Here is a 24,690-nt window from a genome sequence, read left to right as displayed (position 1 = left end):
ATAGCGCAATGGAGGTGGTTGATTGAGTAACAACAGATCCCACCTTCCCCTCTCCCTGCCCCTCCCCATGTATCTTTGGTTTTAAGGTTTGTTCTTTTTATTTTTTAACTATATATGTAATTGTAAGCCGCTCAGAATTACCCTATGGTAAGATGGGTGGGCAATATATTTTATAAATAAATAACATTAATTACATAAACTTGTATGAGTTAGCGATATATCTGGATCTTACATTTTCACTTAATACTATAATATTTATTTATATATTATAATAATAATAATATATATTACTATATAATTATATAATAGTATTAATACTTAATACTATACTCTTTTTGGTATAAACCATTCCTTAAAAAGTTCAGTTTACACATTTTCACATGGCATTGTTTGGGGTTTATTTATGATAAGGGGATTTTGAAGGTTGGACACTAGAGAGAACTAGAAGGTAAAGAAATGAATGAAGCAGAAATCTATAATAAAAGGTTTTGAATATTGGTCTGCCAAATTTAAAATAAATTTATTGGTGAGAAGGATATAGCATATTTAATGAAATTACAGGTCAAGAACAAGTTCCAATGGATAATTTTGAAATTATTTTGAAGGGGGATTTAAATGTGACAAGCAATGAGAAGATGAAAAGAAACTTAACTCTAGGACCCTTTTTGAAGGGGTTAAACATTAAGATTCTTAAAAATTCAGGGAAGAAATACAAGGTTGGATTATTTGATTGGGGCTAAAAGAAACAATTATATGTGATTGCTTTTACTGGACTTTTTTTTTTTTTTTTGCCGACAAAGAACTGACAAAGCATAAGCTTTATTTAAGCTTACTTAAATAAGCTATGGGATGAAGAGACTGTATTTACAGATAGTGATAAACCTTAGAAAATTGCCTTTACTTGCTGGGATAAAGGGGGAAGTTAGTTGCTTTTTTCCCCTTTTCCTTTTGTTCTTTTTCTCAGAGACCCTTCCCATCCTGCTTACAATCTTTTTGGACTGTTGCCTTCTGGCAGAAGATACAGAACAATTAAAACTCAGACCACACGTTTTCTGAATAGTTTTTATCCCAGAGCTATAATTGCACTCAACAACGAACTAAAGGGCCACCATCAGTGAACTGTTGGACAGCATTACTTGATCTGTTGTGTTGATTTTTGGGTGGTTTAGGGGTGGGGAATTGTGGTGGGTGGGAATGTGTTTGGGGATTGTTATGTTGGACCTGGTCTCTGGGTGTTAAGTTAATTTTGTTGTATGAGTGTACTGTGTATACATGTACAATGACAATAAAGCTATTATTATTTTCTGTTTTTTCACTTTTTTTGTATTTCCAGGTTGCATTTGATTCTTTTCATTAGTAATTTTTAGTAAAATCATTGGGGGGGGAATCTTATCTTTGTTCCCACTCTCATTTGACAGATGTTAAGAACTGAATTCACTTCACTGAAGCTTTTATGGATAAAGAACAAGCTATTCAGAGATCATATCAATTCCTATGCTGTGTAACAATAATAAACAGAGCTCAAATGGGGTGGGGGGGGAACCCTAGATTCAAATCCAAGAGTTATTGTGTCAATTTATTTTCTCTGTCTTTAGCTACAATACAACTGCATTTCAGAGTTCAACAGCAGGTGGCAATATTTGGCTCAGTTTATCTGAATTTAAAATTTAGTTCTTGATGGGAGACACTCCAGGGAATTCCATGGCTGACAGCTAGTTTGGGAAGATAAAGGGAAAAAATCCCAGAAGGCCATGGCAAATCATTTCTTATACTGCTGCCAAGAAAACAGCAGGTATCTGCCCACAAGGCTCCCAGGAGCCAAGCCTGACTCAAAGGAATCTTTTTATGCCATACCGTCAATGGTTGAAACTCACATCTGGATAAGGTTAACTAGCAACATGAAAGCTTCAATGAGAAGAGGGAAAAAAATCTCAGGAGCAGTAGCATTAAAATTCCATGAACTTGGGCGGCTTTGGGAAGGTCAGTATTTCCTAGCTTAACTTCACCTCTTTAATGAGAATTCAATGCCTTCCTTTACATTTAAGGTTTACATTTGCAACAGGAGGATGCACTTTCTTGCAATGGCAAGTAACAGACACCAATCTTTTGCCAATTTCTCAAAATGCTCATGTAACTTTTGTGTATTTTGAAACCAGTCATTAGTTAAAATGACATCAAAGGCAAATAACATAGCCCAGGTCCTTCCTAAGGGTTGTCCCATACCAAAAATATGTATTTCTTCCCCATCATTTTGTTTTAGAGCAAAATATCTGTTCTATCCCATTGACTGCTAGGCTCAACATACATCACTTGATTTAGACTTCAGTCTGCCCCACCAATTCTATTTAAGTCAGTTAGTGGTTTCTCATCAGGTGTTGACACACTGAAATCCAGGCACACCCACATTAGTAGACCCTGACTAAGTTTAAGCCAATAAGTAGAACAAATGGAAACAAGGAGTTTTGGAAACCCCGGCAAAAAATCCCCACTATGATCAGGAATGGAATCTCTCTATCTCTTCCTCCCCACTTGCAGCTTGCTTTTCTATTCCTCAAACTATAATCAGAGCAGAAGCAGAAGTGGTCTGAAGAAGATGCTCAAAGGAAGTGGTTACTGGAGTAGAGGGAGGAAAGAATAAATGAATTGAAGGGAGAAGGAAATATCAGGCAAAACAAGCCAGTAGAAAAGCAGATTAAAAAAAAAGTTTAGCAGATCTAATCCATATTAAAACACCTTTACATACACTTACAATTTAGACTTAGAACTGGTTTGTAGACTCAGATGTTGGGAGAAGGGGAACCATATTATATTGTTGCAACATCTGGAGATGGTTTCACAGCATATCATTTCTCAAGCCTTCCCTATGATGTGTTGGACTTCCAACTTCTACAGTTAGTCCTTGATTTACAACAGTTTGCTTAGTGACAGTTCAAAGTTACAAGGGCACTGAGAAAAGCGACTTATGACCATTTTTCACCCTTATGGTTGTTGCACCATCCCCATGGTCATGTGATTTACATTCGGATGATAGACAACTGACTCACATTTATGATGGTTGCAGTGTCCCAGGGTCATGTGATCCCTTTTGGAAACCTTCTGACAAGCAACATCAATGGGGAAACCAGATTCACTTAAGAACCTTGTTATTAATTTAACAACTGCAGTGATTCACTTAACAAATTTGCCACTTAGCAACATAAATTTTGGGCTCAATTGTGGTCATATGTTGGAGACATAATTCCCAGCCAGCAGGCCAGACAGAATGGAGATTGTGCAGAGTAGTCACCAGATATTAAGCTTTGTCCCACACAGGTAGGAAAAAGATGTTTTGACTGACAGCAACAAGTCAGTTACTCTTCCTCCCAAGAGAATATATATATATATATATATCCCTGGAAAAGACAGAAAGCTTCTATTGTGGTGTAAAGGGGGAGGATGCAGATGGTGCCTAGGAACCGATCTGATTTTCTCCCTGCCTGCTGCTTTTGTGGCCTAATTCTCCAAAGCACCTGGTGCGTTTTCCCCGAAAGCTGCAGCAAAATCTTCCCAAACAAAAGCCGCATGAAAAGAGGCAACTTGCTCCCTCATAGGCTCGCTTCTACTTTCCTTCCTGGCTCTATCTATCGCATGCACATAAGGATGAGGGGGGAGTGACTGCAGCATCGCGGACCAACATCATCCCGATCACACCATCCAGAGTGGAAACAGCAACAAAGAAGCACCCAGCCTTCTTTTCTCTTCTCCGTGCCATCTTGCTGTAGATACCTGGGCCTTATTTACGCACGCAGCACCAACAGATCCATGCAGGCTCACCTCGGGATCGGGAGGGGAAAAAAATAAAACCAAGGCCACGACCTTCCGCTGACAAACCCCCCCCCCCCAAAAAACCCCCATCTTGTCCTCCTCCTTTTCCCTACTGACATTGGGAAGGAAATCCCAGAAACCCGGAACGAAATGCAGCAAACTAGCCAAGGTGGGTTTTGAGAGCGGGAGGAGCCGAGGAAGGCAACTGCGTCCGACCCAGCGGGGGAGAAAAGCGAGTCCCACCAAAAAAAACCCCGGGAGAAACGCAGCGGGGAGACGAGGTAGCCGTCGATCCTGCCGCAGGGCTCCGCAAAGGGGATTGAAGCAGACGCGTAGAGGGCGAGAGAGCCCGCGCCCCCGGCTCGCCCCCACCTCTGCGTGCGAGTGCCTGCACCAGATCGCCCGGAATCCCGGGCAGCAACAACGCCGCCGCTTCCATTGTTCTAGGGCAAAGGCAGAGAGGGAGGGAACAAGCAAGCAAGCCCAGGCGCAGATCTCTCCCGTGTAAACAGATTCCGAGTTGGGGAAGGGAGCCCTCGGGAAAACACGGGAAAGCCGTTCCCCACACCACCACAAGGATTCCTCGGGGGTGACCCAGCTTCCCTTTGTGTAAACAGGATTTTGGAGTTGTTGTTATCGCTGTGGGTGGGTGGGTGGGTGGATGGGGGTGGGGACAGGGGGAAGGAAAGCGATATTGCAATGGAACTCGGAGTAACAACCAGGTGGCTTACCCGGCGTCCAAGGTAGAGTCCCTCCGCTTCGCCCCGCAGCCTCCGCTTCCCTCCGCTCCTCCAGCGCACTCAGCTCTACTTAGCTACGTTCCCCTTTTTCTTAAATGAAGACGCCTTTCGCCTCCTTGGATTGGCTCGCGCCTCCCTGCTCCAGGGCTAGGCTAAAAGAACAAGGAGGGAGGGAGGGGACAGGGAGCGAGCGAAGGAGGCGTGGCTTTCTGCCCGGTGCCGGCGAAAAGAGTCTCGCCTTCTACGCATGTGCGTTCTTTCCTCCCCTTCTCCTGGAAAGGCTGTTTTGCGCCTGCGTGGTCGGAAGAACCTCTGGCCCGGAGACCGTGTGAGTGATTGGGGGGGGGTTGGGAAAGGAGGAGGAGGGGGGGTCGTTTTGGGTGGGAGCGGCTCCCTGTTTTACTCGCGGCTTCGAGCCGGAGGGCCGGCATAAACTTAAAACGAGGACGGGGGCTTCGTGCTAGTGATTTGGGGGGGGGGAAGAGAAGAAATTAAGCCATGCAGCGCGGTCGTATATACGTATCCTTGGAAGGAAAGCCCACGAGTTGCGCGAGGCTCGCTCCTAGCCCCTGCAAATGATTTTAGCCATTGCAGCCTTAATCTCGAGAAGGCCTCCTTTGCACCACGATCTTGAGTACCATTCGGGCGCTTGGAAAAACAGGGCGATCGGCTTGAATAGCATCGCAGCCTTTCAGTGCGATTTTAAACGATCGATCTTACAAATAAGGCATTTATGCAACTTACTCGTGCGGAAGTGCCTTTGCGATTTCGAATATAAACCTCCTAGAAGATCCAGAAGGCTGGGATCTTGTCTTTGTTTGCTAGACAGTAAATCCCGAGATCAACAGATTTTCGAAATAAGGCTACAATCCTGTATTGTAGTCTATTCAATTCAGGGGCATTAAACCAGCTCAGGCTTGAGGGTCTCCCTTCCGTCAGTGTTTCGGGATTGCAGCAATTTCTATCCTTTATTGGAAACAAAAGCCTATCAAGTTTCATGGAGGTTTCTCCCAAATAAATGTGTAGAGGAAATTTGCAGATCGGGCAAAAAGTAATAATGCTTTATTTTAAAATCTGGAATTTGGAGATCTATAGCATAGGCAACTCTCTCTTTATATCCTGATAACATTTTCCACCTTGGTATCTTTTTTTTTTTTTTTGGAAGACCTTAATATACTAATTCCAGTTCCCAGGCTTGAAGTTGTTGCAAAGCTAATCTGGATCCTGTAGCAAGCACATTTAGTGTCTGCTTTGGCTGTAGGATGACCTATTACCCATTTTAAAATGATTCACAAAAGAAGATGGATGGGAAACTTTCTCTCTTTCTTTCTGGTCCAGGATTGTAGATTAGACACCCATGATCAATGGTTTTATCAGAAAGAGGCAACAAAGAGAAATAAGGCACCAAGTGACAATTATACCTGGAGAGCCAAAAGTAGCTGATCAAACATGAAGGACAAAGAACCTGTCTGGGTTTTTTTTTTCCCTTCTTAAAGCTATAGTAACAAAAGTAGCAAAATTAATAAAAACAGAATATCAAATTTTGATAACAATATTCTTCTGGATACCTTAAGCATGATCATCACATGTATCCAATATGAGATGAAATAATAATGTTAATGACTTCATAGCTCTTGCTAAGATTTCATCTGCATGCTTCCGTTTTAAAGTTCTAACAGATAGGGCATTACCCATGTTTTCTTTCTTTAAAATTGGGATAGCAGGAGAGGCAGTTTAGCAAAGTATGAAAAGTGGTAGCTTTTTCCTTATATGTACCTGCTTTATGTTTCATGGGAGGAGGGAAAAGGTAAAGATAAGGAAAATAGAAATAAGAAAACAAATGTCCAGGTAAAGGAAAACTGTAGGTTGGATTAAGGTTTGCTGGCATCAAATCTAATAGCAACTAATGATTTCCCTTTTTAACTCTAAACAAAAAATTGGTAAGAAACTCTCCCTTTCTTTCACTAGCTTCTAACATGCATTAAATGTAGCCTAACAATTAATTGTTACGTACATTTAACATGAAAAGTACAGGTAGCCCTCATTTTGCATCCTTCTGCCATTAAAATGGTGATGAAAAAAGTAACTTTACAACCAATTCTTCACAGGTTTGTAAAGCAAAGGAAAGCTGAAGTAAGATAAGTGCAGTTGTTGCTTCACTTAGTGACTTAGTGTTGTTTCACTTTGCTTATTGAACAAATTTCTAACTATCCTAATTGTGGTTACTAAATGAGGACTATTGTAGAAAACAATTATACAATCTCAGTGATGTCTACAATTTCAAAGAGTCAAAGAGGCCCAGTGTTTAGATTTACTTTGTGGGTATCCATTTCTCTCTCTCAAGACAACAGAGTTGGGGTAGGGTCTCCCCTAATTTTACTCCCACAATAACAACCAATCCTGTGACAGAAATAGAACCCAGGGGAGGGAGGCAAATCCTGCCATGATTGTGTCTTGGGAGTGAGATAACTGAAATGGATCAGCTTTTGGGTAACCAGTCTCTTACTTGTAGGAGACAGCAATAATTGAATCTGACAAACACGGGAATGGATGAATAAGCAATGGAAGCAAGATCCATATCCAATTGCAGTGAAGGGGCTTTTACATATTAAAGTAGAAATAGATTTCAAAATGGGCTAGCCCCTTAACATAACCCCCTTCTTCCCTGAATAGTGGAGGGTAACTCTCCTTTTGGAAAGTTTGGAGAGAAGTTAGTGTTAAAAATGGGAGGCATGTAAGAAAAGAGTCTAGGAGACATTGTGCTCATGGGGATTAAAAAGCCTACAGTGGAGGCTATAATATTCTTCAGTCAAGAGAAATCAGGAGAAATTAGAAATATGTACAGCTTGGACGACAGAAGGAAAAAGGTAGGACACAAAACCTTTAAATGTATTAAGGATGTGAATAAGGTTCTAGAAGGCAGTACCTTCAATATTAAGCAAAAATCAAGAACATTGAGGCGTAATCTCAAACTGACAGGAGGGATGCACAAAAGCAGGGTGGATTTGATTTAAATCGAGTTGATTTAAATCACAATTTAAATCATGATTTAAATCACTAGTAAAAAGGCTTGATTTAAATCGACTCGATTTAAATCATAATTTTTAAAGAGCAACTGTCATCTCTGCTACTCCTTTGACCCACTGTTGACTCACCGATAGTCCCAGTGTTGCAGAATATACAGCCTCATGCTACATAACTAAGCTCCATTTCATGCTGAATAAACTAAATTATTTATGTATCTTAAATAGAAAACTATATTACGATAGATTTTTACCCCAAAAGTTTTTTATTAAAATAAATTCGATAAAAATAAAAAAAATCCGATTTAAATAAAAAAAATGTGATTTTTTTGATTTTTTTTAAAAAAATCATTGATTTTTATCCACCCTGCACAAAAGTAGTGCTAGAGAGTATTGACAGAAAGAGTAGTGGAAGCTTGGAGCCAACTTCCAGTGGAGTTAGTGGGTCAGTCATCAGTAACTGACTTTAAACAACTTGGGATAAACTCACGTCTATCGTCTGAAAAAAACTAATAAATAAAAAAACAATAACTTGGGAAGGTAGGTAATTAAAAATGCCAAAACCAGTCTGAACATTTGATTGTGTAATAAATCATCATAATGAAAAATAAAAGAAAAATATCAATAATTATTTTTTTAAAAAAAACCTCAAGGGGCAGATTCTGTGTTTCTTACAGTTGCAACTCTTACAGTTGCTCACTTGATTTCTCCTCTAAGAAAATGGGTAACAAAGTCTAACTAGTGTTATATACTCTGAAGCTATTATTTAGTGATGTTGAAATAAGGGAGCAATACTCTGCTTAGATCAGTACAGCTAATCTAAAGATTGCTTTGTTCATGAGTTGGGTTGATATAAGGGCAATATATCAGCTGGCCAAGGAGGAAATGGATGTTGTGGAGAAGTGCTGGTGGGCAGGGCCTTTAAGTGACATGCTTAAGTGAGTTATGAGGATTCCAGCCAATGAGCTGGTAGTGACAGAAGCCTTGTGAGCTATATGACAGTGGACATTTTGTCCCCAAATCTCCCCTCACCCCTGCAGAATCCTTCAAACTTTGCTGAGATCCAGAGGTGTTGTTTTTATGTCAAACAATTCTAGGTTAAAAATAATATTTGGTCTTGGCTGCCTGGATCTAAAGCTGAGATTGCGGCTTGGCAGAAGCCCTCAGTGTTTCTAGAGGAGAGATTAAAATGAGCCAGAGCCTTGAAAAGTTGTCTGTCTGAAAGATAATTTCTCACTCTGCAATTTGAGGAAGCAATTGGGTTGCATATTGTTGTTGCAGAACAAATTGATAGCTTGGATTAATTTTAGGTTAATGTTACTTAAGGGCTATCCAAGGGAACCGCCAACCGAGGTCTTTCACTTTGACCTGGAAACAATCTCTTGCCATGTTGCTGTGCTATCTGCTGTGCGTGTGAATACCGCATTTGCAGGGTACAATCCTAGATTTATAAATACAAAATGTATTTCCTGTCTGAAGTTTCCGTTGTTTGTGTGATAGTTTAGGACTCTAGGCAGTTGTGCTTTTGATTTCATCATATGCCACAGGACTTGTGTAGCACGTCAGATCTGAAGGGAGAAGAAGGCATTGTATAGCACCTGTCCACAATTCCTTAAAGCAGCTGAGTCTTATCCCAGGCTCTCCAGACAACCTTCCACAACTGCAGCATAAACTCAGGAAATGATGCACTTTATTTAAGGCTGTAGTTTTCAAACTTGGCAACTGTGTGGATAACTCCCAGAATTCCCCATCCAGCTGGCTTCCCTTTGAATCCAAAGTGCTACTATGCAATCTGTTATATGCAATTACATTTCTTCAAGGATAGGTTGTTTGATCTTGTGCAGGCTTTTGTCAGCTGCAGTAGGGATTTTTTCCCTAAGTGGTTCTTACCAGTAATTCTATGAAGGATTCTGAAGAAGGATTTAGAAGAGTGGAAAAGAAATAGTGAATCAACAAAAACTCCTTCCTAGGTTTTGCTAGATCAAAGATTCTCAGCGGAGAACACAACCTGATTTATTAATTAGGGCTGTTTCAAAAGCATTTGTTTAAATTTGGTCAATAAGCTTTTTGGTCAGTTAAAAATGTTCCTCTGAATAAGTGGGTAGCAGATTAAAACTATGAAAGCATTTAATGAATCTAGATGGAACTGGTGCCTTCTTAGAAGAGATTGTTTACTGTGTCCTCAGAGACAATATGCTCTAATATATGTGCACATCTTTAATAAGAAAATATGGACTATTCAAGAATATTTAATAACAAGTGCCTATGATATTTCTTTAATAAATTGTCATTTTCTTTGGAAATATGACCTGAGGCTTTACAGGTAATCTTAGACTTACAACAATTCATTTAGTGACTCTTTGAAGTCACAACGGCATTAAAAAAGTGACTTATGGCCATTTTTCACACTTATGACTGATGCTGCATCCCCATGGTCGTAATCAAAATTCAGACACTTGGCAATTGAGTCATATTGAGAGTCCCGTGATCATGTGATGGCTTTTTGTGACCTTCTGACAAGTAAAGTCAATTGGGAAGCCAGATTCACTTAACAGTGGAATTACTGACTTTAATAACTGCAGTGATTCACTTAACTATGGCAAGAAATGTCATAATAAATGTCTCCGTTTTGGGCTCAGTTGTGCTTGTAAGTTGAGAACTGTCCGTATTCACACTTGCGTCAAACTCTCAAGTCAAGGAATCCCCTTTGGATGGTGGACCTTGTACTTTGTCATTGGTCTGTGTGTGTCCATCAGATACCTTCTCCTATACATATATTCGTATGATTTGAATTGTGTATAAATAATTAACAGTTCCCTTCTCTTTTCCCTCACATAATGAAAACAGTAGAAAAGAAGATAAAAATTAAAAAAAAACCCTAAGTCTTAGCTTGTCACATACGGTATATGTTAGAAAATTAAACTCAAAGTTACTATCGTATCAATGTTTACAAAATCAACCTCCTCATCTCTGAAGTGGCCTAGATATTAACCTGTCTTGATACAACTTTGTGACTCTTCTCCCAATACTTTCAAACAGAATTTTTTGTGGCATTTATCACTGTTATCAATGCATCTGAAATTAATTAGACTTCTGCAGGCTTTTAATTCAGTCAGTGAATTAAAGTTGGTTTCAAGTACCGATTTTATTTTTTTCTGTTGTCAATGTGATTGACTAATTGCAACCAGATTGCAAATAGATGTAAAGAAATTTAATGGGAATCTGTGGTTCTGTTTCCATTTACAATATATTTCAGAGGCAGCATGGGTAAGGCTGTTAGAAACTTAATGGAGAGACATTTGAGTTTTAAGTTACGTTATTTTCAGTTTAATTACACGTTACTTAGATCAGTGATGGCTAACCTTTTTGCCGTCGTGTGCCAAAAGCAGGGGGAGCTGTGAGAGGGTCGTGCGCACACATGCCCAAATCCATAACTCAATGTGCCCCACCCCGTCCCCCATGTATGCACGCATGACCCCCCCCACACTTTTGGCACGCAATGGCACGGTGGGCCCAGTAGGCCTTCCCTAGGCTCCAGAGGCTTTCTAGGAGCCTGGGGAGGGCGAAAACGGCCTTCCACACCCTTCTGGAGGCCCTCTGGAGGCTGGAAGCAGCTTGTTTTCCGACTTCCGGTGCGACCGGAAGGCCTCAAAATCAGCTGGCCGGTGCGCGCATGCGCACTGGAGCTGAGTTAGCACAATGCGTGCCATAGGTTCGCCATCACAGACTTAGACATATAAAAATAACTCATTGCTTTGCTATAATAACATTACTTTAATGCAGAATATTATTCAATCGATTTTTCAAAGCTAAACTCTTGTACACTCTTATATTCTCAAAAAAGCATACATAAGACTTTAGCAATTAGAAACAGTTGTAACATTGGTCAGAACATAATGTGTACATTTTTCAAAACATCTGAGCTACATCCTTTGCATTGTGGAATGTTATGAATGATTGAGAAACAGGAAGGATCTGTCTTTCCCAATATCTTTAATATATTAAAAAAGGTTTGTTCTACGATTCTCAAGAAACAACCGGAAGCGCACAAAGAACAAACTGAAGCAGTGTATCTAATATTTGTGATCAGATCTGCCACATGTCCACTTAATATACGGTACTTAAGGTTTAAGATCCAACAGTTATTAAAACTTACATTTAAAAAACTGATATGGGGGACAATCCTGTTTCTTTGCCCATGAAATCCTAAGGAAGATTTGAAAATTAAAGAACATTTATTGAAATTGGTCTAATTTGCTCCAATAACCCAAGAAATTTGATATACTTCTTCCACTCAGACTTTATGGCCATTTTTTGACTCCCTCCCTTCCTCGTGCTTATGTTCAAAACTTGAACTTTTGGCAGCTTAGTTAGGACAACTCTAGGTCAATTCATAATTATTACTTCCTTAATATATAAGAAATGCTGATGGATTGGATTTGTTTTATTTATTTAATTTTTTGAGGGAAACTTAAATGGGAAAGGCTATTTTTGAAACTTGTAATGTATTTATAATGTATAAAACTAAACAATTATATTTTAAATTTCCACACTAGGTCCTTTCCAGAACTTAATGTCAGTGCATACATAGTGAATTATTCAATGTAGATGGATTTTGTAAATTAAATTTCCCTTTCATTGTGGGTTTCACATAATATGAAAAGAGACCTTCCTCCAAACAGCTTGGACTGGAAATAGTTCATTCGGTGAACAATAATCCAAAATCTCTGATTAAACAGTCTTTTATGGGGAAGGTCACAATGACAACACAATAATTCCCATGAATATTCCACCTTCAAATGAAATGCCTCTATGTAGGCAGTTACGGTGGTAACATCATTTGTTGTCTTTCACTCTTTCTTTGTAGATGATTGAACAGGTGAGGCCAGTTTCATTTGTTCACTGTTGAGGTAACTATTAGTCATCCTATCTGTGAGAAAGAATTCTCCTGGAGACAACAGTCCTCCAGGAGAATTCTGGTTGCATGGGATAGAGTTGCATGGGATAGAGAGGATCTATGAAATATTCTGGGGGAAGGTGTTCTTTAGGTCAGGGGTCTCCAACCTTGGCCACTTTAAGACTTGTGGACTTCAACTCCCAGAACTCTGGGAGTTGAAGTCCACAAGTCTTAAAGTGACCAAGGTTGGAGACCCCTGCTTTAGGTGACTTAAGTTGACACATGGTGTAGCAGTGATTGTTAATTTTTTTCCTTCAGTATCCAAAACTCCTTTATATAAAGTCCTTATTTAAATGTCCACATTAATGTTGGGACATTCTGGGACATTATTTGTTTGTCAAATACACCCCCCAGAACCCCCACTTGTACCCAAGTTTGGGTAATTCACCCAACTTTGGGAAGCATTGTAATATATCAGTCCACATTCTCATGGGTTTTTGAGAATCCTGGTGCAAGGTTTCAGAAGCTCCTCCAGTTGAGAAAATCAAGGTGCTTCAAATTCTTGTTAGATGTTTGAGAGGAAGCATGAAATATTCTGGTGCCAGAGCAGTTGATATGTTAAAAAAAAGGTATGGTAATTGCATACTATTTTTTATGTCAAGATAAAATATTTTTAGAAGGATCTCAGCTAGAGAGTAAACTTATACAAATTAGTCTTTGTGTCAATGTGTTTATCTACATAATTTGGAGGACTCGAAGGCTTTGTTGGAATCCAGCTTTCCTTACATGAAGCCTGCATGAAATTATTGAGGATATTAAATGTTGTACTTAATAGACTGGTGTTGTAACACTGACTTCTGTTGGCATATTAGGGACATCTCTGGAGGGACACACAAGGATTTCCAGTGTATTTTTGTTATTTACAAATACCTGAACATAATTGGGGGACAGGGTTTTTCTTGAGCAACTGACAGATGATTGCAAAGATAATATGAATGTGGAAGTGAGGAGACCTTGCAGAAAGGATTAAGAGATTGCGGAGGTTTTGTCTATATTTGTTGAATTGTCATCTTTGCTAATCTTGTGATTTTGCTTCCAAACTGGCCGACTTTACAATCTAGCTATGACAGTCCTGTTTTAAATGATTTGTGGGTTTTGCAGGTAAGGAAAGGATTGATCCTTCCATCTTGCCTGTAGGTCTTACTTCCTCAAATTTGCCTTAAGAGATGAAAGTCCTAAGTAGTTTTCCAAATATCTGTCTGCATACTTAAATAAATAGCTTCTTTCCATTCTTTAGGCAGTTTAGTTTGAATTCAGAGTGTTCCCAAATAATTCCTAGTAGATAAAGGGAATGAGATAAAATAACAATTTTTGATTCAGAATGTTCAGGTGATTTCCTTTTATGCTGATGTAAATGGTTGATTATAAGAGGTTAAGCAACTGAAATTATGGCTTAAAGTTAGAAAATAATTGTGTGTTTAATGTTTCTAGTCATGAAAACTATGCCACTAGTAACGAGAATAGTCTTGTGTCAAAACTCACTTTTCAACATATCAGCTTTATATTCCGAATACAAATTAGTTCTTGGTGTAGCAGTTATTTTTGATCAGTGGATTTGATTAAAAAAATGAAATGTCAAGGCCTGCCTGACAAAAATGGTTTATTATGATATAAATAACAAAGAATTGCAGATATCCCTTTTCTTGTCTATCTTATGTTCCTTTTGTAATCTTTAGAAGAGACTCTCCATGTAACAGCCAGTCATAAATTATCAGTTTGAAAAAAACTTTACATTTGGAGAAGTACAGAAGAAATTACAATCAAGGAGTATGTCCCCTTCCAAATGCCCTTAATCCATTTCCTCAAAATGCTAAACCTTAAAACCACGTTAACGCAACAGAATCACTTTGTCCGCCATTTTCGCCCTCCCCAGACTCCTAGAAAGGCTCTGGAACCTGGGGAAAGAGAAAAACGGGCCTTCCCCACCACCCCACGAGGCTCTCTGGAGGCAAGAAACAGCCTGTTTCTCTATTTCTGGTGGGCCCAGAAGGTGTGAAAATCAGCTGGCTGGCACGCACATGCACACTGGAGCTGAGCTCACGTGCCCACTGAGATGGCTACGTGTGCCATAGGTTTGCCATCACGGGTATAGGGTTTCCTGCATGAGCGGGAGTGTTGGATTAGAAGACCTCCAAGGTACCTTCCAACTCTGTTATTCTAATGATCATATCCATCTATCATAATTTCATTTTTTTCTGTTTTAGGCAGAAAGTCCAAAAGGGGCTTCCAGGTCTCTGATCAAAGTTTTGCCATCTCAGCCAGTTCCAACAACTTTCACTATCCAGTCTTCCATTGTAGGTAATGTCAAATCTTTCCACCTTTGTGCATATAAATGTTTTTCTGAAGAAACAAGGTACAATACCATGGGGGGGGGTTTCCAACTGTTTATCCATGAGTCCCCAAAGAAGTATCTCAGGTTTCTATTTTATATTGGTCTTTAAAATCTTCTGCATTAATTTGAATCCATTTTAAAGCTTTTTTACAGGTCCACCAAGCATGATAAAAAGACCCCCTCTTGTTCACATTTCCAGCTTACATTTAAAGTACCTTTACACATTTTAGATAATTTTTCCAATGACAAATATCACTGGTACATTTTTCATAAATATTATCTTTACAATTATAATGTGTGAATTTCAGCCCTTTTATCAATATATTCTCCCATTGTTCCATCTGCATATTATATCCAAAGTTTTTACCCCATTTTATCATGAGGGAGGGGGGGAAAAGAAGAAAAAACTGATTTAATTGGTATTAGGAAAATAAACCCTCAGAAGCAAAACATACACTTTACATATGGTATGTGTATGTATGTATGTATGTATATATATATATATATATATATATATATATATATATATATATATATATATATACACACACACACACACACACACACACACAGAGAGAGAGAGAGATGCAAAAAGGGAAGCAAAACAGAAGTAAAATTATTCTAATATGGGCATGATAATTTCACTGTAATAATTCAGTGTTTTTAAAAATGAATTATACATGATTTATAGAGAATGCTATTTTTACTCAGTCTTGCATGTTCTCGATACAAGCCTTGTCTGGTCTACTTTGTACCATTTTGTCATGAAGCTTTGTATTCCAGAATTCCAGGTGAAAAAGACTTAATCACTGAATAGAAAAAGATTAAAGAAGATAAATTTCCCTCCTGTTTATTACTGGAAGGCAGATTGTCCATTTACTTGATTTACATAATTTTTAAGGTAAATGTTTCACCAGTGTGGAATTGTGAGATGAACAGCTGCCATAAATAAAATAAAATAAAATAAAATATAAAATATAAAATATAAAATAATATAAAATATAAAATATAAAATATAAAATAATATAAAATATAAAATATAAAATATAAAATAAAAATATAAAATAAAATGTAAGCAAATGCTTATCACCTTGATTGCTAAGAACACTTTCTTTCCAAATGGGTAATTTGGATCCAGAAGATCTTCCTCTATGCATCTGAAAGATGTTTGCAATTCTGTGGTTTCTTAGGAATCTACCAAACATTCAAAAATTTACACACATACATACACATATATAAATTTAGTCTTAAAATCAGTATTTTTGGGGTGGCTTAAAAACTAGACAGAATCTTTCTGATAGGTATTGTACATTGTATTGGGAAACTAGGAAAAGAGTAAAGGTTCCATAAAGAATGAAAAATAAGTGTCTGGGATAAAAAATAAATTGTTTGGTAGTAATGCAGTAATGCAGTTGAGTTATTAAATTGGTCAAAATAAACTTAGTATGTACGGCATATTCATAGGACTTACATTAAAGGAACTAATCAGAATGGGAATAATTACAATTTTTATTCCAAAATAAAAATTTATAGATTTTTTAAAAATCTATTTATATTCCTAAAATGGATTTCTGTTCCAGAAGTATCATTGGGTGATTTTTATTTGGGGACTTTTATTTTTATTTTTATTAAGCTTCTTCTAAATTGCTGATCAGAAATCCCATGCCACTACTCCATTGCAAATAAAGTAATTAAACAAACGTACCCTTAATTTTGATACCAGCTATGCTTTTAAAATTCTGCAGCTCCCACTTTTCTTAAAATGCTCACGCTAGTCTCTTTCTGAAAAAGTAGTAAATAACAAAGGGATGTTCAGCTCTTTGAATTTTTAAAAATCTTGTTGTTTTTTTTTATAGCTGTAAAACCAGCAGTTCAGAACCCACTGAGACCATTAGGGTAGAAAATACTGTTCTAAATGATTATGCTCTCTACTCATGTCCTCCACAATTAGCAGCTAACAACCCGCAATTGTAACAGCAGAAGGTTATCTTGACAATGAAGATCTGTGCCCTTGAAGAAAGCAACCCTGCAGTGTGTTTTTCCTCCCCCCAAGTACAGCACCATTGTGTTATGTATAACTGTCTCGCATTAATTCTGCTGTATTTATTTCTTTTGGAGGACAGTATGGGGCTGTGACTTAACAATACAATGCAAGCATCAGATCTTTCAAGGGATAACAGGATGAAAAAAACCCTGCTTTTCCCTAGGACAGTGATGGCTAATCTTTTTGCTGTCACGTGCCAAAAGCGGGGGGTCGTGCGTGCATGTGCCCACACCCATAATTCAATGTGCCTCGCCCCTGTGCATGCACATGCCCCCCCTGCTCCTCCCGCTTTTGGCAAGTGATGGCACTGTGAGCCCGGTAGGCCTGTTTTTTGCCCTCCCTAGGCTCCAGAGGCTTTCTAGGAGCCTGGGGAGGGCGAAAACAGCCTCCTCCCCACCAGAGACCCTCCAGAGGCTGGAAATGGCCCGTTTCCCGACTTCTGGTGGGACCGGAAGGCCCGTTTTTTGCTCTCCCCAGGTTCCAGAGGCTTTCTAGGAGCCTGGAGAGGGCGGAAACAGCCTTCCCCACCCCTCTGGAGACCGTCCGGAGGCCAGAAACAGCCTATTTCCTAATTTCCGGTGGGCCCGAAAGGCCTGAAAATCAGCTGGCCGGCGCACACATGCACACTGGAGCTGAGCTAGGGCAATGCTTGTGCCATAGATTCGCCATCAGGCCCTAGGAGCTCGCTCTATTCATATAAATAAAAATTAAACTTCTCTCTCTCTCTCTCTCTCCCTCTTCCCCCCCCCTCTCTCTTTCTTTTTAAACCCAGGCTTCTAATTGGAGTCCCAATGGTTCCTTTGTATCAGTCCCTGGGATTGGCTCTTCCCCAGTTAAGCAGGGCAACAAATATACGAAATTTCAGGTATTTATTTCATATTTATACCAGCTTTTCTCCAAAAGTGTTCCTGACAATTTATATTGTTGTTTTATTCTTGTCATTATCCTGCGAAGTAGATTGGATTGAGGAAAAAAGTGATTGTGGGTAGGAGGAGACTGGAAGGTGTCCCTTTTTACAGACTCTTCTCCAGGGATTTAACTCTGTACAGGTAGTCCTTGACTTAAAACAATTCATTTAGTGACTGTCCAAAGTTACAACGGCACTGGAAAAAGTGAGTAATGATTGTTTTTCAGAGTTACAACTGTTGCAGCATCCCCACAGTCACATGATCAAAATTCAGGCACTTGGCAACTGGCATGTATTTATGCAGTGTCCCGAAGTCATGTGATCAACTTTTGCAATCTTCTGACAAGCAAAGTTAATGGAGAGACCAGATTCACTTAACAACCGTGTTACTAACTTAACAACTGCAGTGATTCACTTAACAACTGTGGCAAGAAAAAACGTAAAATGACATAATATTTCCTTAACAGCTTATCTTAAATTTTGGGCTCAATTGTAGTCATAAATCAAGGACTACCTGTATTCGAGAGCTTGCTTAAAGCAGAAGCTTTCAGGCTGACTTCTTAACTGCCCATCTTCCTCACAGAACACACTTGCTTTTTGAAGTAGATGGTACTTTAATTTCTTTAATCAATGATCTGATGCAGTACGTCAGCTTTTATGTTCCAAAAGAATCATTAGATTTGGATAGATAGAGGTATGGGCCCTCCCCCTTTATCATTATGTTGCTACTCTACAAGTGTGCGGGAAATATTTCTGCAAAATACTTGACGTTCAAGAGGGAACAAAGACTCTTGAAGTTTGTGATTCATCCCTTGTGTAATGAATCACTGGTGGAGTGTGTGAAACCCTGAGTGAAAGGCTGGCTGTTCCTCAGCTTTTGGAGTGATCCTTGAAAACTAAAAACTTGGAGGCCCTGAAGCCAGCTAAGTGTCTTCTGCACCAATGAGTATTTTGAAAGATGCAGTTCATAACAAACATTTTTTAGAACCAATAAGTCACCTAGAATATTCTTCAGAGTGAAAATATAAAAAGATTTGGTTCTGTTTTGTGTGGCTTTGTCGATTTGCCATCTTCATCTTCAAAGCCAGATCCAGAACACCAGAAGGTTCCATGCTGCTTGTGGTCTCACATCACACTAACTTATCTTTTGTTTGATTTTTGGCTTGGTGGGAACTGTGAATCCAAGAGTTACAGTGCATCAAACATGTTGTGTAGCCTAAGTGTGAATCGGGCTCCTAGGTCACAGATCTCTACAAACTGTGACCAAAACAGATCATACCATTATGAGATGGGAAACTCAGCATTGACCAATTGACCTGAATCTGGCTTCTCCAGATTGCCATTTCTAGAATATCTAGCCAGCGTGATGCTTGGCTGAAGAAGTTTAATGGGAATAATCTTTGGTATAGATATATAGTAGAAATTGAGACTTCCAGGGAATCTTGGAAGTCTAAATTGTGGACCAACTTTCTTGGAACTTTAGTTTTGCAGTATTTTTCAGTACAGGTGGTCCTCAACTTAAAACCATTCGTTTAGTGGCCATTCAAAATTACAAGGCATTGAAAAATTGACTTAATGACCAGTTCTCATACTTACGACCCTTGCAGCATCCCTACAGTCCTGTGATCAAAAATGGGATGCTTGGCAACTGTATTTGATAGTTGCAGTGTCCTAGGGTCAAGTGATCACACTTTTGACAAGCAAAGTCAATGGGGAAGCTGGATTCACTTAACCACCGTGTTGCTAACTTAATGACCTCACTGATTCACTTAACAACTGTGGAAAGGAAGGTTGTAAAATGGCGCAAACTCACTTAGCTGTCTTAATTAGCGATGGAAAATTTTTGGCTTTATTGTGGTCATAAGTCAAGGACTACCTGCAGTGTACAATCACAATGAAACACCCTGTGATATATAATCAATGGAGCTGTGCAGCATCTTGGATCAGATAGAAAAAGATGCATCCACATGCTGGTAACACCTGAAACCAAATGCCTCTTTTTCTGGGATTACACTGCTGTAACAGAGAGCAGCCTCACCATCCCAGAAAAAAGACTCAGCTGCTTTGAGGAGTTGCTGACTGGGGCTTCATTGATGCTTCTTTGCACTTGGAAATAGCTGCTGCCCTTTGAATCCAAAGAGCTGCCCTTTGTGACCAGAGCTATGTTAAAAGATTCCTCACATAGCAATCATTCCAAGAGAAAAACAGAATGTATATATTTAAAACAGCAAATAATTATTCTAAAGTTTATTGGGATTAAAATGTGTGTCTTGCATAGCTAGAGATCTTTTAAAAAAATCAAGTGACTTAACTTTATAAAGGAAGTGTGCCATACATAGACTGATTTTAAGAGCCAGAACCTTGTTCTGTTAAAACTCAAAAAATATGTGTAACACTTTTTAATTATGGGTACAGCTATTTTTTTTTATTAGTCAATGAGTCTCACAGTTTGCCTTTTCTTTCATTATAAAAGTACAGAGCTGTACTGACTCTACAGTAAGTGTATTGCCTATTTAGAAGTTAAGTCCCATTGCTTTTAGGTGGGGGTACTGCATGCTAAGTATTACATTAGGTAGGATTACAACTTGATTCTGTTGGCCAGATCCCCTCTGTGTAACTCTCTAACGCTAGCAAATGGGGATGGAGGTGGGGTGGGGGGTGTAGCAGAGTACAAGCCAGAAAAGCCTGCCAGATAAATATTTAATCAGTGTTAGGTTTCTGTGTAAGAATCAAGCTTCATAATGGAATGCTTTCTTTCTCCATCTCTCACTCTCCACAAATATGTACAGGTAGTCCTCAACTTACAACCACAGTTGAGCTCAACATTCTGTTGCTAAATGAAGCATTTGTTAAATGGGAATTTTGCCCCTTTTTACAACCTTTCTTGCCACAGTTGTTAAGTGAATCACTGCAGTTGTTAAGTTAGTAAGTGTTGTTGAGGGAATCTGGCTTCCCCATTGACTTTACTTATCAGAAGGTCCCAAAAGGGGATCACATGACCCTGGGGACACTGCAACGGTTTTAAGTGTGAAAAACGGTCATAAATCACTTTTTTCAGTGCTTCTGTATCTTTGAATGGTCACTAAATGAACTGTTGCAATTTGAGGATTACCAGTATATGCACTGTTAAAATGGTAGCAAGTTTCTCTAACATCTTTTTTTATGTTTCCTTTCAGTCCCTCATTGCTGGTTTTAACTTTCTGGCACAATGTTGTTTTTAATTGTGAAGGAGATTACCATGATTTTGTATGCTCTGTTTTATCTCGGCTGTTCACTGCCTTGAGTCCTGCTGGAGAAGGGTGGTATAAAAATCAAATCAAATCAAATAAATAAATAAATGATATAGGTTTCCCAATTTACTGCCCTCCAAATATAACCCCCAGATTTCCCCAACCGTATGGCCTGCATTTGGAGGGCACAAGATTAGAGAGAAAAGAGAATCCTGTAGTTGAAATGGATCCTGAAGTGACCTTGGCTTACTTAATGTCCCCGGGAGATCTACTGAGACTTCTCTCTTCTCTTTTATCAGCCTCAGCAATGTGTGCAGTTATATCCAGAAGCTGACTCGTGTGCGAGTGGTTGATAACAGCACCTTGGGGAACACGCCGTATCACCGGCCTCCAAAATGTATCCACGTCTACACCAAAAACGGAGTGGGCAAAGTGGGTGACCGAATTCTTCTGGCTATCAAAGGGGAAAAGAAAAAGGCGTTAATTGTCGGATGCAAGTTTCCAGGGCCCCGCATGACTCCTCGGTTTGATTCTAACAACGTGGTGCTCATCGAAGATAATGGGAATCCAGTTGGGACACGGATCAAAGCTCCCATACCTTCTCTGCTGAGGAAAAAAAAAGAATTCTCCAAAGTGTTGGCCATCGCCACAGAGTTTGTATGACTACCCGGGAGGCCCTGCGTGACAAACAAGGGGATGTTTGTGGGACTGTCCCTTGAGTTGCATTTCTCTTTTCATTCCCAGAATTGAGGAAGAAGTGTTTGAAAAAAAGTAGGAAGAGGATGGCGAGGAGTGCTAAGACATCTTTGGGGGAAAATACACTTTCCATTATTTTGGGTAAACAGTTGTTCTTCTGAACTAGTTTAATTAAAGACGGAGTGTTAATTAAAGGCAGAGTATTTTGTATGATTTATGCTTTTGAAAGAGGTGGAAAAGGAGAAAGCAAAGGCTGGAAGCCTGAGAGGGCCATTCAGAGTGTCAAAATATTTGACCATAATCTGTTCTTTTCTATTAATCTCCACTTATTTTTGTGGGTTATTTCTTTCCCAGTTTTATTTTGTTAAAACATTCTGTGCATTGCTCAGATTCCAACCAGCAATAACTTTATAAGTAAATTCCAGCATGGTTTTATGCTATTGATAAAGGCAAATAAAAAGGAAATAAAGGTCATAAATAACATTACTATGTTACTATGCTTCCGAAATGGTTTTTCACAATTAAATCCTGATACCGTGTCCATCTTTCCAGCCTTCATAAATTATGAGGCCTTGGGATATTCAGGTTACCCATGTACCATTGGGTGGTTTCCAATTGCTCAGTCCTTTGTTTTTTTCTTTCTTTTTATCTGCAGTCTTTGCCATATTAACCCCGATTCTGTATTGCTAGCTGAATAAATTAGGGGCACTGAATATAAACTATGCAGATCTCATGAGTGGAATTGTGACCTTTGTGTTATTGATGAATAGCTTTTGACTTCTGAGAGTTACTGCTATGCAAAGCCTTTTATCACTGGCATTCTGTTTTACTTTGATGCAGAAAGTAAAGTAACCAGAATAATCATGGTAAACCTCTGGATTTCCACAACATGGAAGTGTAAATCTTTGGCTGTATCCCCACAATATTCACACTCTGGGTAGCTCCTCCAAAGGATTTTAGATGTGTGGACTGATATGGTAGAAAAAAATGTAAGCTAGTAGAAAAAATTGTAAGGGATTCAATATTTGAAAAGCAGAGTTAGCATGGCAAGAACAAGAATGAATGCCCTTGGTTTATTCCAGGGGTGGCTGAGGAATTCTGGGAGTTGAAGTCCACAAGTCTTAAAGTTGCCAAGGTTGCACACTCCTGGTTTATTCTGTGGGGAGCATGGAGGATTTTTTTTCTCATTGTGCCATCTTGTGGTGATTCATGTTTATGTGCTTCTGGCTTGATTTCAAGAATTTTGTTTGGTTGAGAAAAGCTTTCAGTACTGGATATATGTAAAGCGCTTTTTATTCCCTATTATTAACAAGGAACTTAAACAAGCAGTTGTGTTAAAGGAAAAAAGAGAGAAAAATCACTGAATTCTCTTTTTTTTACCTTTATTTATAAATTTTATTTATTTATAAAATGTATTGGCCGCCTATCTTACCATATGGTAACTCTGGGTGACTTACAATCATAAAAATATATCTATACATGTACAATTAAAACATAAATTATTAAAATCAAGATTAAGACCTAAGGACAAATGGGGAAGGCGCAGGCAGAGGGGTGGGGGGGAGGTGGGATCTGTTGTTACTTGATCAACCACCTCCACTGTGCAGAGCCAGGTCTTTAGGCCTTAATGAAAATATAGGAGGCTTGGGGCCAACTTCACATCAGTGGGGCAAGATGTTCCAGAGGGCAGGAGCAACAGCAGAGAAGGCCCTCGTCCTAGATCCCACCAGCTGGAATAATCACGCTGACGGGACATGCAGCATGCCTCTTCTGCCTGCATGAGTGGGGTGGGCCAATCCCAGTGAGACGGTCCCTCAAATATCCTGGACCCATTCCATGAATGGCTTTACAGGTCATTGCCAATGCCTTGAATTGCATCTGGAAGCAGACCGGTAATCAATGCAGCTTGCTGACCAATGGTGTTACTGGGGTCATTCTAGCCCCCCCCCAAACTGCCCACACTACCACACTCTGCACAATTTGGCGATCAAATAATTACCTATTGCAGGTGACCCTTTTATTTGCTCCAGTAAAGTTGTCTCTTTTCAAGTCAGTTGCAGAGACTGACATGGTTCTCTGGAATTAATATACATCTTAAACATATCTCAATGCATATTGTAAAGGAATACAGAGCAGACCCTAGGCAAGGCATGAATGAACCATTGAAGAAGGATTTATGAAAGAGATTGCACAGTCCAGAGATTGAAGGAAGCGTGAGAAAGAATTCATCATAACCCCTCCTTGATTTTCTGTTCTCTAGTATAAGAAGGTATAAAACAAAACTTGGACAGGCTTTTAAAATATTTTATTACGTCCCACAACAATAGCATTCCTGGAATCCCTGTGGTGTCTGTTTTTTGACCAGCTCTTTTGATCTTGAAACTCCATGGATGTTTGTTGTTACTCTTACTAGTACATACCTTCCAGTTACAAGCTGTATGTATCTCATAAAAAGATAGAACAACTGTCCTGAGATCATACTACAGGATGGCTTGAAGAAAAACTAGGCCGTGTGCTAAAAACTGCAACAGTGGAGAAGTCTGCCTATTTCCCCCCCAGCCCCCAGCCCCCCAGGCTTAATTGTTGAAGCTACTACTGTAACTTCTGGATATCCTGATTCTTCTCAATGAATTCTAAAATTCTGATTTAAAATGCAGCCCCAGTTAAAGTTAGGCATTCTCATCCTGTAGCTTGAAAGTCAATTTCACTGAATTTGGCAGCACTTCTTGAAAAGATATATGTAGGATTTTGCTGTTCAAGTTATTTTTTTTAACAAGTTTCAATTTAATTTAGGGACAGCATAACATATTGGGTCTAGGAAAACATCAGGGCTATTGCTCTAAAGGTCAAAGACTTTGTTTAAAAGGACTACTGATAATTCTATCCCTGCAGTTTTTTTGACAGTATTATGTACGTGGCTTGTCATTGCCTTGTTTGGGGATTATGTTCTTGGTTTT

At 39.1% G+C, this 24,690-nt stretch overlaps 2 protein-coding genes across 10 annotated transcripts in view; one reads left to right on the top strand and one right to left on the bottom strand.

Moving 5' to 3' along the window:
• The window catches only part of TMEM63B (transmembrane protein 63B), a 90,114-nt gene extending 85,297 nt beyond the window's left edge, over nt 1-4,817 (bottom strand). For 3 of the 4 annotated variants that reach the window (XM_060692435.2, XM_060692436.2, XM_034428077.3), the window contains exon 1: nt 4,536-4,817. The gene's annotated coding sequence lies outside the window, so the exon portion shown is untranslated. The remainder of the gene's footprint in view (nt 1-4,535) is intronic. The other variant, XM_087883074.1, reaches the window with a different exon arrangement.
• Nucleotides 3,985-22,219, top strand: MRPL14 (mitochondrial ribosomal protein L14). Of its 6 annotated transcripts, none has more exons than XM_087883077.1 (4): nt 3,985-4,085; nt 14,729-14,822; nt 17,673-17,765; nt 21,337-22,219. In XM_087883077.1, exons 3-4 carry the CDS (start codon nt 17,692-17,694, stop codon nt 21,698-21,700), a joined length of 438 nt encoding a protein of 145 aa, XP_087739203.1. In that variant the 5' UTR covers nt 3,985-4,085; nt 14,729-14,822; nt 17,673-17,691; the 3' UTR covers nt 21,701-22,219. The 6 variants fall into 6 exon arrangements, with proteins under 6 accessions (XP_087739203.1, XP_034283970.3, XP_034283972.2 ...); XM_034428079.3 differs by lacking the exon at nt 3,985-4,085 and adding an exon at nt 4,754-4,870; XM_034428081.3 differs by lacking the exon at nt 3,985-4,085 and adding an exon at nt 4,754-4,872 and having other exon boundaries at nt 14,733-14,822.
• Nucleotides 22,220-24,690: the final 2,471 nt, after the last annotated feature.

Source organism: Pantherophis guttatus, chromosome 1, assembly GCF_059756535.1.
Source record: "Pantherophis guttatus breed Tessera chromosome 1, ASM5975653v1, whole genome shotgun sequence".
NCBI classification, from domain to species: domain Eukaryota; kingdom Metazoa; phylum Chordata; class Lepidosauria; order Squamata; family Colubridae; genus Pantherophis; species Pantherophis guttatus.
Note: the sequence above shows the minus strand (reverse complement) of the source record. Positions and strands in the feature narration are given on the sequence as shown.